General features: G+C 45.2%; 1 protein-coding gene across 1 annotated transcript in view; it reads left to right on the top strand.

Moving 5' to 3' along the window:
* The window catches only part of CAMSAP1 (calmodulin regulated spectrin associated protein 1), an 82,457-nt gene that overhangs the window by 17,685 nt on the left and 46,494 nt on the right, over nucleotides 1-18,278 (top strand). The window contains exons 2-3 of the mRNA XM_003794836.3: nucleotides 12,783-13,045; nucleotides 13,834-13,995. Of these exons, the coding sequence (XP_003794884.1) occupies nucleotides 12,783-13,045; nucleotides 13,834-13,995 (425 nt within the window). The remainder of the gene's footprint in view (nucleotides 1-12,782; nucleotides 13,046-13,833; nucleotides 13,996-18,278) is intronic.

Here is an 18,278-nt window from a genome sequence, read left to right as displayed (position 1 = left end):
TGGGGATTCGAACCCGCCACCTTAGGTGTACGTGGCTGGCGCCTTAGCCGGTTGAGCTATAGGCGCCGAGCCAAGTCCATTAATTCTTTATAGGTAGAGTTTTCTGCAGTAGCTGCATCATGGTCCCTTGGGGGGGACTTCCTCTGTTTTGGTTTTTCATTTGCCTGAATTTTTCCGTTGGTTCCTCCTCATGTGTTCTTTCGTCTTATTCACCTCCTTGCCCTCCTTTTTCCTTCTCACTGCCTCCTTTGTTTCAAACAAAAGTGCTTGGTCTTCAGACAGTATGTTGCAATATGTTGCCATGGCACCAGGTGGCACTGTGGTTTTTTTAGGAGATAGCACAGCCACCAAACTCTATGGTTTTTATTCCAAACTTAGTTGCCTTTGATGATCGCCTGATTGTTTACTCAGTATTTAGATTGAGATCTTAAAGCTCACAAGAATCCTTCAGGGGCAGATCTCATAGTGTCCCTTGACTCCAGTTTCTGTGGCATCTGGGAGTTCCTCAGCCTGTCCCACGTCTGGAGTTCTGATCTAGGCATGTGGAATTAAGATAGCCATGCTTTAGGCCCCTGCTAAGACTTTTTCATGACCTTCCCTCAATGGCCAACCCCCTGGCCGCTGGCCCGTTTCAGTATGTCTGCCTTGCCAGCCACCAAATTGATGGCAAATCCACTTTAGCTGGCATTCAAATCTAGTTGCTGTATACTGGTCAAGTCTGCCCCCTCTTCCAAGCTTTCCGCTCAATGCACATCTTCCCCCAACAACTGAAAACTCTGGAAAGGCTTCCTCCCCTTTGGGCCTCTCTGGCCTACCATCTGATCCCATCTGGTCTCAATCACTTGCCTAATCCATCAGATTTCCAGATCACATGCTGTATCCAGCTCACCACCTCCTAGCTGTGATCTATGAGCTATGACTCTGGGTAAGGTCCCTGCACCAGGTATGGCTGAGTTCTCTCTTTTCCCCCAGTCATTCTAGGTGAGCTCAGGTGAACGATCCTTCTGGCCCCCCATCTTGCTCTACTCTTCAAGTCTGTGTATTTAAAACAAAGATTTTCCTTTGCCTCATTGTTGTAGTTGGTTTAGACTACTATCACAAAAGATGGTCATCCTCGCTTAGCAGTTACCTGTGTCAACAACCATCTGAATGTGTTACTTGAAAAATTCTAGAAAATTATAAGTTTTAAATTGCATATTGTTTTGAGTAGCATGATGAACTCTCATGCCATCTTGCCCAGGATGTGAATCACTCTTTTGTCCAGCATATCTGCACTGTGTACATCAACGCCCCCCTGCCCATTCCAGGGTCCTCCTCCTGATGGGGGTCTGAAGGTTGATAGTAGCCCAAAGCCACATCACAGAGTCATCTACTTCATTTCATTTCATCATGTGGGTACCTTGTTGTCTTAGATATTAAACTTCAGCATAGGTAATATAAAATGTAGGAAAAAATAAAGCATATGTAGAGTTTCATACTATATTTCACTTTAGGATTCCACTGAGGGTCTTAGAATGTATCTCCAGTGAGTAAACAGGGAGTGCTGTAATTTATAAATGACAGAAATTTGTTAAGTCACTGTTATGGAGGCCAGGAAGTCTAACATGAAGGTAATAGCAGATTTAGTATCTGGTGAGGGCTGGTTCCTCATAGATGGCAGAAGGGGGCAAACTGGTTCCCTCAAGCCTCTTTGTAAGGGCACTGATCTCAGTTGTGAGGGAGGATCTCTGGGACCTCATCACCTAAAGGCCCCCTGTCTTAATGCCACCACAGTGGGGATTAGGTTTCAGTATGAATTTTGGAGGGGTACTACATTTGGACTGTAGCACTCATGAATTATTTAGAGTGTAATTTCCAAGTGTTTATAGAGAATATCCTGTTTTACTATTTTATTTCTAGTGTGATTTCATTACGGTAAGGTAACATAATCTGGTTTCTTTTTTTGCAGTTTTTGGCTGGGGTTGGGTTTGAACCTGCTACCTTCAGCATATGGGTCTGGCGCCCTATTCCTTTGAGCCACAGGCGCCACCCCATAATCTGGTTTCATATTTCTTTCTTTCTTTTTTTTTTTTTTTTTTTTAAATTTCAGGCTCCTTTATTCCGTGAGTATTTATAGAACATCAACTATAGGCAGAACGTTGACATAATCATTAAAGATAACACTGGGACAAATATATCAATTTTATGAGGAAACAAAAGCGTTATCTACAAATCAATTATGAGATAAATGTACTCATTACCACCACTCCTAGTAAAGTTGAAGATCCTAGCTAGTACAATTATAACTTAAAAATCCCAATGGTTTGTAAAAAAAAATACAAATTTCATTACTTCTGAGTTACCAAGTTACTTGCAGGTTACCAAAAACAATAGAAAACTTCAGCAATGTAGCTAACTTCAAAATAACTATACAAAATCAGTTATATTCCTATATAAAAAAGAATTACAAAATAATATTAGAAAAAGAAAGATAGCATTGTATCAGCTACCAAAATAGAAAATACCTATCAATATAGCTTTAACAAGAGCTATAAATTTTCTTTTTGTAATTTTTTATGTAATTTTTTTTTTTTTAATACATAATCATTTACTACTTGTTTGTTACAGAATACATGATCTCGTTTCTTTTATACTTGTTAACATTTGTTTTGTGGCCTATAATGTGGTCTATTTTGGTGAATGTTCCATGGGCATTTGAAAAGAATGGGTATTTTGTTGTTGGGTAGGGTATTCTGTATATTAGTCAGGCCCTGTTAGTGGTTTGTGTTGGCGGATTGATACGCTTTTTGATTTTATGTCTAATAATTCTGTTAGTTGCTGACAGAGCGTATTGACATGCCTAACTGTGCTTGTAGATTTGTCAGTTTCTTTTTTCAGCGCTGGTTAATTTTTTTCATCTATTTTGAGGCTCTGTAGTTTGGTGCATACATGAATATTTGGATTTTAAGGTCTTTGTGGTTTTATTTTTTACAAAATACTGTGTAATATATCTGTTTGTGTCTAGTAATTTTCTTCCTACTTTATTAGATATTAATATAACTCCTACTTTATTAAAAATATTACATGGTATATCTTTCCATCCTTTCACTTTTTGACCTACTTAAGTCATTGAATTTGAAATGAAATTCTTGTAAACAGTATGTAGTGCTTTGTGTTTTCTTAATCCACTCCTTCAATCTGTCTTTTATTTGGTATATTTAGAGTGTTTACATTTAATGTAATTATTGGTACGTTAGGAATTAGTTTGACATTTTGTTTTTTGTTTCTTCTCTTTTTTGTCTTGTTTCTCTTGACCAATTTTTTGGATTTCATCTTGACTTATTTGTACCGTTTTGGGGTATATTTTGTTGTATAGTTTCTTAGTGGTTACTCTGGGTATTGCACTCACAACAGTTTACTAGTAGCTTTTGCTGTTTTATTGTTTTGAGTAAAACAGTGGGAACCTTTTTTCCATTTAGGTCCTTTTACCCTCTCTCCTTTAAAAAACCATCGTCTTGAAGATTTGAGTGTCGTAGTTTTTGTCATCATCTTGCAAAACTCATAAGGAGGGTAGTCTTGTATTTACCCATGTTACCCATGTCTTGACATTATTGTCTTGCCCTAAGATTTATTCTGTCTTTTTCTTCCTGTTTGGATGACTTCATTTAGCCATTCTTTGTCAGAGACAACTTTTTTAGATTTCCCTTCAAATGAGAATGTCTTTTTTCCCTTCATTCCCTAGAGATAGTTTTGTCAGGTGGACTTTGTGGTTGATGGTTCTTCTTCAGCACTTAAAAAATGGGTGCTGCTCCCCTCTGGGGTGAGATGTCCACTGGCATTTGAGTGGTGTTCCCGTGTATATTTTGCTGGTTTTCTTTGGCTGCTTCAAAATATTTCCTTGGTCTTTAGTTTTATAGGTTTGATCATGATGTGTCTCGCATTGATTTCTTTGAGTCTGTCTTACTTTGAGTCACTCAGTTTCTTAAAATTGGTTTCATTCATTTTTATCATTTGCCACAATGGGAAGTTCTCAACTGTTATTTTTTCAAATACTTCTTTACCCACATTCTCTTCTCTTCTAGGACCCCAGGGACATAACCTATCTTTCCTTTTCTTTCTTTCTTTTTTTTTTTTTTTTGCAGATTTTGGCCAGGGCTGGGTTTGAACCTGCCACCTCTGGCATATGGGACCGGCGCCCTACTCCTTTGAGCCACAGGCACTGCCCTTAGCCTGTCTTTCTTCATTCTCCCTCAGGTCTCTGTTCTTTTTTCTCCATTGTATTTTCTGTCATTCAGATCATGTACATTCTATTGATCTGACCTCAAGTTTATTTTCTCCACTGTACTGTTGAGCCCATCCAGTGAGTTTCTAAATGTATGTTACTGTATTTTTCAGTTGTGTGAGTGGTTTGTGTTATACCTTTTCTTTTTTTGTTGAAATTTTCTAGTTTTGTTTCAAGAAAATTTCTAATTACCTGTGGAATCATTTCATGATAGCTATTTTGAAGACTTGTCATATCCTTCCAACATGTGATCATGTGATTAATTTTGGTGTTTGTGCTGGTTGATTTTTTTTTTTTTTAAAGATTTCACTTTGTTACTCCAGTAAGGGAGCAGTGGCAAGATCATAGCTGTTGCCTTGAACTCCTGGCCTCAAGTGGTAACTTCTGTCTGAGCCTCCCAAAGTGCTGGAATTTACATACATGAGCCACCATGCCTGGCTGTCTTGTTGAAGTAGTAATTTTTTATTCAATCCTGCTCATTTTGGCTATCGTGTTAGCAGACTCTGGGGTGCTTTAGGAGTTTGTTTTAGCAGAGCGTCACCCTGCTGTGGTTTGGCATGCAGGCTTTGTCCTGCTTTGGTGGGCTATGGCTTCAGAGACAGGCTAGCATTTCAGAGCCTCTGTGATGCTATTTTAGTCAGATTGATTTATTTGCTGCCCCTCTGCCCCCACCCAGGTCCCTGTTGGTGTTACTTAGGGCAGAAGGAACTTTCTGGGGCTGGGCAGTCTGGTATCCCTGGGTGGAGGTGAGGTTCTTTGCCCACAGGACACAGAGCTTCCTGCTGCCTCTTGGGATGGAGCATGTTTTCCAGCCAGGTGCTTGCAGCCTTATTCTCTTTGCTGGCGCCCCCAGCTGCATGGAGTCTACTGGCTATAGTCTCCTGGCACATAGAAGAGTCTCTGGTTGGGAGGAGGGGTGTCTAATTCCCTGTGAAGAGTGCTGCTCTGCTGAGCGTTTTGTTGTAGGATCCCTGGCTCTGACCCTGGTTTTGTCTTGCTGGGAAGTTCTTTTGGGCTCACCTGGTGTTTCACGTGGGCCAGGAATGAGCACACCTGGGTGACTTCAGGCACCGTGTGTGGGGAGGAGCTAAGATGTCCTGTGCTGTGTTGATCCTCTAGCCTGGGCCTCGCACCAGCTGCCGTCCTTTCCTGCCTCTCAGAGGCCTCCGTCTGTGTGTCTTGTGTGTTGCTCCCAGGGCTCACGGCTGTGCTTATTAAGTGGAGAGTATCAGGAGCAGCGAGTCTGTGCTGCCTGGTCCTGTCCGGAATCCCTCTGTTGCTTTAGAAATTTCAGTGTTCTGATGTTCCTTGGTGGGCAGATTCCTTCAGTAATACTGCATGTGTTTTGTAGTGCTTCTTGAAACTATGGTTTTGCGACTTCTACAATGATTGGAAAAGTCTCGTGTCTCCCATGTGTCTAAATACTATTTCTGCCCCATTTTCTTCTCACCTGTCTTCCAGTGCCTTCACTTAGATTCTGTGATGTTCGTGGTTTCTGTTGCCGTCTTCTTTGTGTTACTCTCCATCCTTTCATCTCCTCATTCTTCATTCAGGACACTTTGGACGAATTTTCCAGTTTCTCCCATCTGTACTTCATCTGCTCTTTGACATATACAATTAAGTTTAGTGACTTTTTTCTGTTCTAGTCTGTCAAGTTCTTTTTTCTTTTTTTTTTGTTAAATAATTTCCACTTTCGGCCCAAAATTTTAATCATGTTGTTTCCCCTCCTTGTTCACGCACAGGATTTGGAGACTGTGGCTGACACTGCCAGTTGTGGGGCCCAGTTTTCGGGGCTTTGATCCGCGAGTGTCCCGCATGGTTGTCTTTGAGTTTATTCTGTGTGGGGTTTGCAAGGCATTTTGGGCCTGTAAGTTGGTGTCTTTCACGAGATTTGGAAAATATCGGGCCATGTTTGAATTCACCCACTGAATTTGTGTTGATGTTGTATTTTTCAGTTCTGAAATTTTGGTTCTTTTTTGTACTTTTTGTTTCTCTGCTGAGAACTTTTATTTTCCTGCTTACTCAATAGCTGCTTAAAAACCTTTGGTAACTCCAACATCTGGGTCTTTGTGGGGTTAGACTATGTTGATTATCTTTTCCCTTGAAAATTGGGTCACATTTTCCTGGTTCTTTGTATGTTAAGTGATTATGGATTGTGTTCTGGGCATTTTGAACATTACATTATGAGACTGTTTTCTGGCTGCTATTAAAATTTTTTGGTGGTGTTTTTGTTTTGCCCCTGGGTTCCAGTAAGTCCATTAGGTCAGACCACATGTCTGTTTTGACCTCTTGTTAGCTTAGTTCTCAGAGACTTTGCAGATGTGGGAGTCTGTCTCAGGAGGGAGCCCAAGATTGTGTGGGTTTAGTTAGACACATGTTAGGGCTCCCCTTTTCTATTCCACCTTGCCTGGATTTCCCCCATACTTTGTGACTCTTTCTTACCCCCTGCTTATGCTGTTCTGTGAGCAGTTCTGTGACTATGGGCGGCTGGGCCAGTGTGTAAGAGAAAAAAGATGAAACTCTTCAGGTTTTCCCTTCTCAATCCTACAGCTTGTAGAGGCCCCTTTTTCCAGTTCCCTGGCTGGAGAAAGATGGGGTTTCTCTCAGTTTTGGCTTGGTGTGGTGCTACATGGTTCCGGGACTGGGGCTGTCCTTGGGTCAAGCAGAGATAGGAAAGAGAAAACAAAACCAGGGGTTCTCCAGTGAGGGCTGGTGCTCCCCATTATGTGTGTTGCTTGTTTTTCAGAACCCTTATGTGGTTGCTGTTTGTTTTGTCCATAGTTTTTGGCTGTGGTCAGTGAGAGAGAGAGCTGTGTTAGACTCACCTATCTTGGCAGGCACTGGCCGCTGTGGGCCTGCTCCTGTCGTTTGTTGTTTCTGTGACTTTCATTCATCCTGGCCTGGTGTTTTGCTGGTTTCCTTGTTTTTCATTACACACCAAACATTATATTTGAAAGATTTTAAGAATAATCTGAGGCCTAAGATGTTTTCTTTTTTTGAGACAGTTTCATCCTGTTGCATGGGCTAGAGTGCAATGGTATCATCACAGCTCACAGTAGTCTCCCGCCCCTGGGCTCCAGCGATCCTCTGCCTCAGACTCCCTGAGTACTAGGACTATAGGTGCCCACCAACACTCAGCTAATTTTCTATTTTTGGTAGAGATGGGGGTCTCCCTCTTGCTCAGGCTGGTCTCCAACTCCTGAGCTAAAGCAGTCCACCCACCTCAGCCTCCCAAAGTGCTGAGATTATAGGTGTGAGCCATTGTACCTGGGCCTAAGATGTTTTCTTTCTCCAGGGAGAATTTGCCTTAGCTTCTAACAGTTACCTGGAGACAGTGGTGCTCCGGGTCACCCTGCTCCAGTTCCTGGATCAGGTGCTTCAGAGCTGCACTCTAAGCCTTTTGAGGCAGGTCTAGTTCAAGTTCACGCCTATTCTTACAGTATAGCCTTTGAGGAGTCTGACCCACGCAGTTACATTTGGCAATCTCAAGAGTCCAGATTTTGTCCTTAGAAACTTGTGAGGTGACAGCAATGCACTGTAAGCTTCTTGCTGCCTTTTCTGGAATAGGTAGACATCCTCCCCAGAGAAAAGGCAGATGCCCTCAACCTAAGCACTTTTGCCAAGGTCTGGTTCCCTGGATCCTGTCTTCTGGACCAGGCCCAGTGACCCTCCCTGTTATGTGAGCAGAAGCTTCATACTGGTGCTGCCTTGTCACCCACCATGACTTGAAGCAGAGGTCCTGCCTGGTTAGTCAGTAAGGTCCTGCTTTGCTGCCTTGTCATTAGGTTGTCCCTCCCTGTCCTCGATCAGATGTGGGCTGCACAAGTTTGTGTTTGGTGACTCTGGCAGTTTTCCTCAGGGGTGTCATTGTTTTTCTGTGAGCTTATACTGGAAATGCTGGGCATTGGCTGTGTGAGGCCTATGGGGAGAAGGATGAGGCGAGTGAGTGCTCTTCCTGGAGAATCTGAGGTGCGAGAGGAGAGGACAGCCTCTGTCAGGGCGGCAGTTTACTTTGTGCTCAGCTGTCCCCATTTGTCACCCTCCGGCGTCTGATCAGTCTTGCCCTTGTACAGTGTCCCTGTGCCTCTACCAGGCACTGTCCTTCTATTCTAGAACAGCATTTTTCAACCTTTTTTTTTTTTTTATCTCACGGCACACTTGAACCTATAGTTAAACTTTTGTGGCACACTTGAATTATGTTGATCAAAAAAAAAAAAGTAAAAAAACATACTGTCCTTTGAACTTCAAAAATAATTAAATTAATGATCTTTCAAATTCTTTGTAGCAACACCTCAAAATCCTCTCACAGCCCACCAGTTGAAAATCACTGGTCTAGAAGAGTTGTCACCTGCGTCGTGGCCACCAAGCCTGGAATAGAAGCGAGGGTAGAGGTGTGCCACCAGAGCTTGTGATCTGCTGCCCACCCATCACAGTCATGGGGAAACTGGGGGAGGGAGGTGTGCAGGGGCTTTCTCTGGGGCTCTGCCAGCCTTTCTTTTCACCAGTGCCTGCCTTCTGCCCTGGGTTTTGGTTTCCCTCCATATAGGGCTTCTCTTTCTCTGGTGTCTTCTCAGCTTTCTGTTAGTGCTTTCATGTTTTCCAAGTGTTTGTCCTTCCTTCTTGGAGCATAGTTGTAATAATTGCTTTGAAGTCTTTACCAGACAATCCTGACATTTGGGTCATCAGGGGTCTTTACTGTCTTTTCTCTAGAAAGTTGCAGGTTTTCCTGTTCGTAATTTTGGGTTGTGCGGTGGATATCTAGAGTATTATATTTTGAGAATCTGTGTCCTATTAGAAATCTAGATGATGGCTCCGTGCCTGTGGCTCAACCAGCTAAGGCGCCAGCCGCATACACCTGAGCTGGCGGGTTCGAATCCAGCCTGGACCCGCCAAACAACAATGACAGCTGCAACCAAAAAATAGCTAGGCGTTGTGGTGGGCACCTGTGGTCCCAGCTACTTGGGAGGCTGATGCAGGAGAATCGCTTGAGCCCAGGAGTTGGAGGTTGCTGTGAGCTGTGATGCCATAGCACTCTACCCAGGGCAATAGCTTGAGGCTCTGTCTCAAAAAAAAAAACAAAAAAACCCAAGAAATCTAGATGATGTTGGCTTTTTTGTTTGTTTTAGTGGATAGTCCAACCCAGGTAGGCTGAGACTGCAAGTCCTGGCCTGCCTTCCATGGCTGGGGCTCAGGGCCAGGCCCAGTGGCTCACTCCTGAAATCCCAGCACTCTGGGAGGCTCAGGAGGTTGAGACAAGCCTGAGCAACAGTGCGGCCCCATCTCTACTAAAAATAGAAAAACCAGTCAAATGCAGTGGTAGGCTCCCGTAGTCCCAGCTACTTGGGAGGCTGAGACAGGAAGAACATTTGAGCCCAAGAGTTCGAGGTTGTTGTGAGCTATGATGACACCAGGGCACTCTACTGAGGGCAACAGAGTGAGACTCTATCTTGAAAAACAAACAAACAAACAAAAACAGTCAAAGCCTTTTTGGAGCTGTTCTGGTCTGTCTGTGGGATACCAGAGTGAAACCCAGGTGCAGCCTACACTGTAGTCAAGTTCTGTGAGTTGCTGCTGTGCCCAGTGTAGTTGATTTAACAGATGGGCTGCCTGGAGGGTCTAGGCCATTACAGACTTAAAAGGAGCCCTTCATCCATTCCACTCTTCTCAGGGGTCCTGTCCCCTTGTTCTAGGGTCCCCAGGAGTCTGTCTCCTTCCTTGGCTGGCGGGTGCACCTATACCTGTGCACGCCCATCCCTGCTGCTGTCGGGGCAGTTCTGTTCTCAGTTCTTCCTGTGTGTGGGTCAGAGGTCTCAGACTTGCAGCAGCCGTCATGTCAGCTTTTCTTTTTCCTGTGCCTGGCATCTCCAGGATAGAGTTGGAGTGTGGGTTGTAGTTGTCTGGAAAAAGACATCTGTTGCTTAACCTTACATTGCAATTATTTGGGGAGGTGCCTTATTTCTCTAGTAGAAGAGTAATAGCCTTTTAGATGGAGACTGTCAAGGCCACCTCTGGAGCTTCTGCAGAGGTGTCAAGTGGTGATGCCCACAGGCCATCCTGAGTGAGCTGGTCCTTGAGGGCCTGGATGTTCCTTTGACGGAGAGCTCCTAGGTAACTCTGCTGAACATAGGGCAGAGACCTGCTGGCTCCAGTAGGGAGGCTGGTGGGGAGAGTGGAAACCCAAGAAAAAAGGCCTGGCTGGAGACAAGCATTTAGAGCTTATCATACAGATAGTAACTGATGCCCATGGGCACACGAGAACAGTTGGTAAAGGCAAGCCTGGGTAGCACCAGGTGCATAGACATCAGAAGAGAAGCCGGGGAGGAGACCATGGTGTGCCCAGAGAAGGGGCAGGCAACAGGATGAGGTGCTGGCCAGAGAAGGAAGAGGGTTTTTCTCTCCTCAGTTGTGCCAGTTTCCACAGGGGAAGGGGTAGTGGCTCAGACCAGGCTGATTAGGCTTGGGCTGCCTCTGGAATCTGTATGGAGATGTCCAGTAGGCCGTTCAGGGAAGTGGCTGGGGCTAGAAATGTGCATTTGGGGGTCACCATGTGTCTGGTCTTTGAAGCTACCAGACTGAATTAGGTCCCCTGGGAAGTGAGGTACGACGTGCCCCTCCCAGCACCTGTAGAAATGAGAGTGACTGGCACAGGAGCTGGTAGTGACTTAGAAGAAAGCAGGGAGGTGTTTGACTGTCAGGGCAGGGAACCTTGCCGGGAGCCTTGGCCAACTAGCCTGCGGCTACTGGTCAGCCAAAAAAGGTAAAGGCCTGAACACCTAAAAATAGATTATGGGACTCTGGCTCAGGCCCCACCTGACACCCACTCATTCAGACTCAGGGCCTGAGGCTCTGTGGGCGCATGCCTTACAGGCTGCCTGCCTGTCCCTGGCCATCTCTGCCACCCTGCTTTGGTTCCCTGGGACACCTCACTCTGGCACGTGCACAGCCCTCTCCCTTCCCTCTTGCTCCCTGCTCATGTGTCACCCTGCATCTAAGCTGAAATCTTCCCACCCCACATTAGGGTCTGTTCTGTTATTATTAGTATTTTTTATTTCAAATCAGGATGACTTGAGAGCATGAGGTTATACGATGTGGTCCTTAAGTGTGGGATTTATGGATTTGAGTGTAGGGTTTGAGTCTCCTAAGCTGGCTGTCCAAAGCTGGGGCTGACACTCACCTTGGCCATCTTGGGGTTGACATGGTGACCAAATTCGAAGTGCGGTGAGTGGTGGCTGCTGCTGTTCAGACTAAGAAACTGGCTGTGCAGTGTTCAGACTAGGGAGTGACAAGGCTCCACAGACCTGTGATTAAATGACCCAGGGCCCAGAAATTAGCACCTGTAAAGAAAGTAGGAGATAGTGGAGAAATGGAGGGACACTGAGGAATCATCTGCAGGGGCGGCTGTTGCCCTCAGGTAGAGCTTCGGGGTGCTTGGCCTGAGGGGCTTGTTGGCCTCGCGGTGCCTCTGGTACTGCTGGTTGTTTCAACTTCAAGTGACAGTAGTGGGTTTTCCTCCCTAGCTATTCTCAGAGCTAGCTGGAGGTGGGGAGGGCTCCAGAAGCATGGCAGGAAATGAGGCGCTTTGCACTTCCTCAGAGTCTTGGTGCAGAGCATGTCAGAGACTTTGGGGTCTTCCCCCTGTGGGACTATGTGTTTCCCAAATGCATCTGACTTTAGAGACCCTCTTCCCTCTTGTGGGACAATTGTTGGCATCATGTAAGACGAGTGAGGACCACAGCTGGGAGGTGCTGCCTGTAGAGTTGTGACAGTCTGAAAAAGGGGACAGAGCCAGCTTGGTGCAGGTGGCTGTTGTGTGTGTGTTTGGTCCTAGTGTCATTTGGGAGGCTGTGGTAGTTAGTGTACAGGATGCTCAGCTTTTGTGGGTTCACGGCTGGTTCCTGCTTTCTGTGACTTTGAGTATAACTCTTTCTCTGTGCCTGTCCTGATTTGGGAGGATTGCAGAATTTCATGTGAAGAGTTTAATGCTGCTGGTTCAAGGATGGGTAAAGGCCCAGTTGCCACCATTCTCTCTGTCATTCTGTCCTGCAGAGACCATAGACTTATATTGTCACCTCCGATTTTGATGTCACAAAGAGGACACGCTGGGCTCCTTCCCCAGGGCTGTTGCTGGCTGTGCCCACACACCCTCTCCTCTGATGTCACCAAGCCCTGTATCGTCCCAGCCCAATTCCACATCTCAGTTTCTCTTTAGCCTCACTGATACCATCTGGGCTTCCATATCCACTGCTCACCATTGCGCATTGGAACAGTTGTCCTTGGGGCCGCGGTGGTGGGAGTCATGAAATGACTTGTGGCCCATGGCCGCAGGTCTGCAATGCTGCGGTTTGCTTGGTCAGTGCAGACAGGACATGTTCATGTTGTTAGCTGCCTGTCTCATTGACTACACTTTTGTCTAGGATTGCGCTGATGGGGGCTCCTGTGTGCGGCGGGGTCCTGCTGGTGGTGCTCAGGACAGTTTTGACCTGTGTGTTGTGCTCACAACGTCATCTCTTTCTTGTCGTAGATAACATCCCCGAGGACCTCAGGGACCCTTTCTACATCGACCAGTATGAGCAGGAGCACATCAAACCCCCTGTCATCAAGCTTCTCTTGTCCAGTGAGCTGTACTGTCGAGTCTGCAGCCTCATTCTGAAAGGGGACCAGGTAGCTGCCTTGCAGGGACACCAGTCTGTCATCCAGGCCCTGTCTCGGAAAGGGATCTATGTGATGGAGAGTGATGACACCCCCGTGACAGACTCTGACCTCAGCCGTGCACCTATAAAGATGGTGAGTGCCTGTGGCACGCTGACAGCGTCTGCAGGGCTGTAAGCCGAGGCCCTCAGGCACAGGACGGTGGGGTCCTGCGTGCACAGGGTGTTCACATATCATGTGAAGTGTAATTGTTGAACTTACTCTGTTTAATATTAGATTGTTTAAAACCTGGTTTGTGTTTTTGTGACAAAATAAAGCAGTAAGTACACCTTTTCCTCCCCTAAGCACTCCCCCACCCAGTCTTTGCTCAAGGCCATGCTCCGAAGTGACTTCATTAGCACCTCTGGGTCTGTGTGGTGCTTGGTGCTCCTGGTCTCCTTGGTTTAGGCTGTTCTCTGGCTCGTGGTGTGGGTAAAGAGAATGTTGCTTGTGTTCTGTGAGGACAGACACACAGGAGTGTCTTGGGCTCAGGCTACAGAGCTGTGGTAACCAGAGACCTCTGATGGGCAGATGTTCTTGGGCAAGTCTCCCGTCTGTGCCTTTTTCACAGTTGTCAAGTAAGACAGTAGGAATTTCACTATCAAGGGTGGGGGCTCTTGCAGGCTGCTTAGGGAGATAAATAAGGAATGCTGCAGGGCTGCTTCCCTGTGAGGGTGCGTGCTTCCTCCCATCCTAAGGCTGTTTGGCCAACAATGCTGGGCTTGGCTGGTGAGGATGGAGAGTAGGCCCTAGGTCTTCATGTGCTGGTGTGTGCGAGGGTAGGGAATAATGAGGCCAGAGTTCTGAGTCTGAGTAGGTGCCCTGCATGGTACCCTGGGAAGACAGGTGAGCTTGGGGATTATCGCTGCTGCCTCTGTCCCCAGAGTGCCCACATGGCGATGGTGGATGCCCTGATGATGGCTTATACTGTGGAGATGATCAGCATCGAGAAGGTGGTGGCCAGTGTCAAGCGCTTCTCAACATTTAGCGCCTCAAAAGAACTTCCATATGACCTTGAGGATGCCATGGTATTCTGGATCAACAAGGTGAGTGCCTCTCCAAGACACAGCTTGCGTGGCCCTCCTCAGAGTACCACTGAGACCCAGACCCCAGGCCCTTCGTTTGAGGCTGCATAATATTCTGTGTCCAAAAATGTGTCTGCTGTAGTCAAAAAACAAAGTAAATAGGCATTACTCCTAAACATCAAGAGTGGAGTGTGATGTGTTTATATTTGAAAATGCAGTGCACATTCATAGTTGACTAAAGGAATTTATTTTTCTTTTTATCTTACGTACCTACATACAATGAAGGAATTTTCAACTTTAATTGATGTCTTTCCAAACACTGCTTTCTTTATGTTTAGAAACTTATAATTTTTATACCATATATACAGAGTGCCAAACACACATTTTAAGAAAGGAAAAAATTGTATTAAATTTGTAATACCTAAGTCACATTTGAGTTCTGCAATTACAAGAAGTGCCCATTGTGACTTGTGTTCATCTCTTGTTATCATTATGTATCCAGTATTACAATTACAGTTTTCTCTTTCTTAAAATGTGTATACATGTTTTTGACATGCTCTGTATATATGTGTATATGCAGAGTGTCTCAGTGGTCACCCTGGGAAATGGGAAAATGGAAGTTGTAGCTAAATGTACTTTTATTTACAAAGTGTTCATTACAAAACCTTATAGAATATTCTGTATGTGGCAGAGTGGGTCAGAGAGGGCAGTGGTCAGCACCCAAGTCCTCTTAGTGGCACCATGCCTAGTGTATGTAGGAAGTATTGTTGGTAAGAGTCCTCTTGAAGAATGGTATACAAGATTGGTGCCATTTCCATAGGAAGCTACGTTTCTGAGCGATATAACTCTTATATCCTAGCAGCAGCTTATTATGATCAAAAAGTCAAATTTTAACTTTTCTTTAATATCTTTTATGAAATTTTCCTCTCCATAAAAGAGATGACACAGTGGTTATAGAAAATGTAGAAACTATGAATGAGCAGAAAGAAAAATGTAAATTGTCCATCTTACCCCTAAGGAAAATAGTTCACATTTTGATAAAAATTCTGATAGTTTTTAATTATCTGTTTATAATAGGTAGTCTTAAACCACAGTTGGAGGCTTCTTGCTTGTTCCATCACAGGTGCAGGGCACACCTTCCCAGTACCTGAGCTGTCTGTGCCAGCTCAACGGGGTGGTCTGTTGCTGAGCCCAGTGTGCTGGGGCTGAGCAGTCCCCTCCTGCTCCGTGGGGTGGTCCCTGTGCAGTCTCCGTCATTCTTCCCAGACCCCACTCCCACTAGGGCAGTGGTGAAAACATCAGTGCTTAAGGACTTGTGCCTTTTTACTTTTACTTTTTTTTGCCACACTGACCATACAGACTGTATTGTTTTCCTTACACTGTTAGTCTGTGGAGTGTCTTTTTACTGTTTTCCTGTATAGCAGATGTTATTAAAAATTATTTGCCAGTTTGGAAGGTGAAAAGCAGTGGCCTTTTTATTTCTGCATTCAGTGGCAAGTTGAACTTCGAAATATAGAGCATGTGTTTGGCTGTTTATCGTTCTTCTCTGGTAAATTTCCTTGCTTGTGTCTTCACTCACATTTCTTTGTGAAGGGATGTCCCTTTTTTCCCTCCTCAATCAGGTTTCTCATGTGTTTGCTATGTATTTATGAGTAATTTCCCAGGTTATTTCTGCCTATTTCTGGACTTGGCAGATACATGAAAACGATCTTCATGCACACCACAGGTGGCCCTTTTCTCCCCTTCACTCTGTTTCTTCCTCCTCTTTGTTCTTTTTTTTTTTGCAGTTTTTGGCCAGGGCTGGGTTTGAACCCACCTCCTTCCGTATATGGGGCCAGCACCCTACTCCTTTGAGCCACAGGTGCCGCCTTGTTCTTTTTTCTTTTTTGAGATGATGTCTTGCTGTGTTGCTCTGGCTAGAGTACAGTGGGCTCAGGCGATTTCCTGCCTCAGCCTCCCATGCAGGTGGGACCACAGACACCACCACACCTGGCTGGTTTTCCTATTTTTTGTAGAAATGGGTCTTGCTCTTGTTCAGGCTGGTCTTGGACTTTTGCCTCAGGCAGTCCTCCTGCCTGAGCCTTTCTTCCTGCTTTAAAGAAATACACTGTGTATCTGGCCCCTGATTTGTCACAGGTTTATTATCTACTGACATAGGGTTGTGATGTACAATGATTTCAGCTCATGCACCCTGCCCCATTCCCTGTCCCATCATTCCCCTGTGGTCACATTGACAATTGTGAGCTCATCCATGGTCGGACTTTATGCTACTATGCTTAGGCACCTATTTTCATAGCTTACGGTTCCTTTTCTTGTGCCTTGCATGTCTTTTCTGGAGTTAACACTTCAGTTTTCATGGTCTTTTCTTTTTTCTCTCCCAGTATTCACATTTGTCTTCAGTGTTTCCTGGCATTTCCATGTGAACTTAAGTTCCTTGCAGGAGTGGTTCCCCTAGTAACTTTCCTGATGCTGACTGACAAGGTTGAGGGTTCTGGGCAGTGCTGGCTGAGTGCTCTCTCCCATTCTTTGCATCCAGAGCCTCCAGAGCCTCATCCAGGGTGAAGTCCTTGGTACCTGGGAGACCCTGCTCCCTCTGCAGCCTTTCCCTCATGCTCCTCTCAATTGTGGGACACCTCCTGAGTTTCTGTCATGCCTCAGCTTTCCCACCTTCACCAGGCTCCTGGGTTTTCTCTCCACTGATAATCACTGCATGTTTAGTAAGTTTTGGGCTATTGTGAGGTTTTCCAGAGGGTGAATTTTTTTCTCCAGCCTTAATTCCTTGGTGCCTAATGAGATCTGAATTTTTTTTTTTTAATAAGCTCTGGTCATAGGTATACCATGTTCCCAAGATTCCTGCTGTGTGTGTCATTTGAGTGCAAGTTTAAGCCGCTCTCACATCCAGTCTGGGAGGCCGTCCCCTTCCTGTGTTTGGCTCTGTGTCTAGGTGGTCTCATCAGCTACTCCTTAGAGAATGGGACACGCATTGGTCGTCTCGTGAGCCCCCCTTAGTTTCTCTTTGTGGCATCACTCTGGGACTCTGCCCCTGTCTGGATGGTTGCTGCCTTGGCCACCAGTGTGTCTACATCCTGGACTTCCCTTCACCTCTGCGCTGGGCCAGCTCATCTGCCTCCTCCTGACCTGGGCCTCTGTCCCTGGTGTATTTCTGAGACTGCTTGGGAAAGGGCTGGCGCTGTGCAGCCCTCAGACAATGCATTCTGTGAGAGCCTCCCTCCCTGCTCCCTGAACCGACTTCCCCTAGGTTTGGGGACATTGCCCAGCTATCTTCTCTCCTCTGGATGGAGGAGTTGGCTATCTGGGTTCTCTGTCCTTTATGGGGCCTGGCAGAGGTCCTCTTTCCAGAGTGACCTGAAGTTTTACCATGAGCATCTTGCTGGGACTCTGTTCAGTGATGCTCAGCTGATTGCTTTGATCTATTTTTAGAAACAGCTTTAATGAGGTATAACTTGTGTGCAATACATGGATGTAGTTTCTTGAGTTTTGGCAAATGACTATGTTCGCTTGACAGTTACCATGCCTAAGGCAATGTTTCTGTCACCTTGAAAAGGTTCCTCTGCAGTCCTTCCTGACCTTGGTAACTCCTGATCTGCTTTCTTCACTGTGGATTGATTCTGTCTCTTCCCGTGTCTAATTTCTGCCCCTGAGCAAAATGTTCTTGAGATCAACCCATGGCATTGCATCTGTTAATAGTTTGATTGTATTTATGCTTAGTAGAATTCTGTTGTATGAATACACCCTAATTGGTTCATCTACCCACCTGTTGATGGACACTTGAGTCTTTTCCACTTTTTGCCCATTTTGTATAAAGCTGCTAGGAACATTTATGTGGAAGTCGGTGTGCAGTTATGTTTCCATTTCTTTGAGTAAATACTTAGAAGTAGAATGCTTGGTCATCTGATCAGTATATATAACTTAAATATATGTCTGTTTAAGTTAAATCTTTAGGAGAAACTACCAAAATATTTTCCAAAGTGGTTGTACATCATTTTAAACTTATTATCAAGGTGAGAGAATCCACTTGTGCTATACTTTTGTTAACCCTGGATATTGCCAGTCTTTCAGTTTTAGTCATTTGAGTTGATAATGTAGCAGTACCCATAGTTTTACCATTTTAATTTGCATTTGCCTGCTGAGTGGGGATGGCTTGTCTGTGTTCTTTTGTAAAGTGTTTGTTCAAATATTTTGCCCAGTTTTTTTTTTTTTTTTTTTTTTGAGACAGAGCCTCAAGCTGTCCTCCTGGGTAGAATGCCATGGCATCACAGCTCACAGCAACCTCCAACTCCTGG

This window comes from Otolemur garnettii, unplaced genomic scaffold (assembly GCF_000181295.1).
Source record: "Otolemur garnettii isolate 467f Iridium unplaced genomic scaffold, OtoGar3 scaffold00087, whole genome shotgun sequence".
NCBI lineage: Eukaryota > Metazoa > Chordata > Mammalia > Primates > Galagidae > Otolemur > Otolemur garnettii.
Note: the sequence above shows the minus strand (reverse complement) of the source record. Positions and strands in the feature narration are given on the sequence as shown.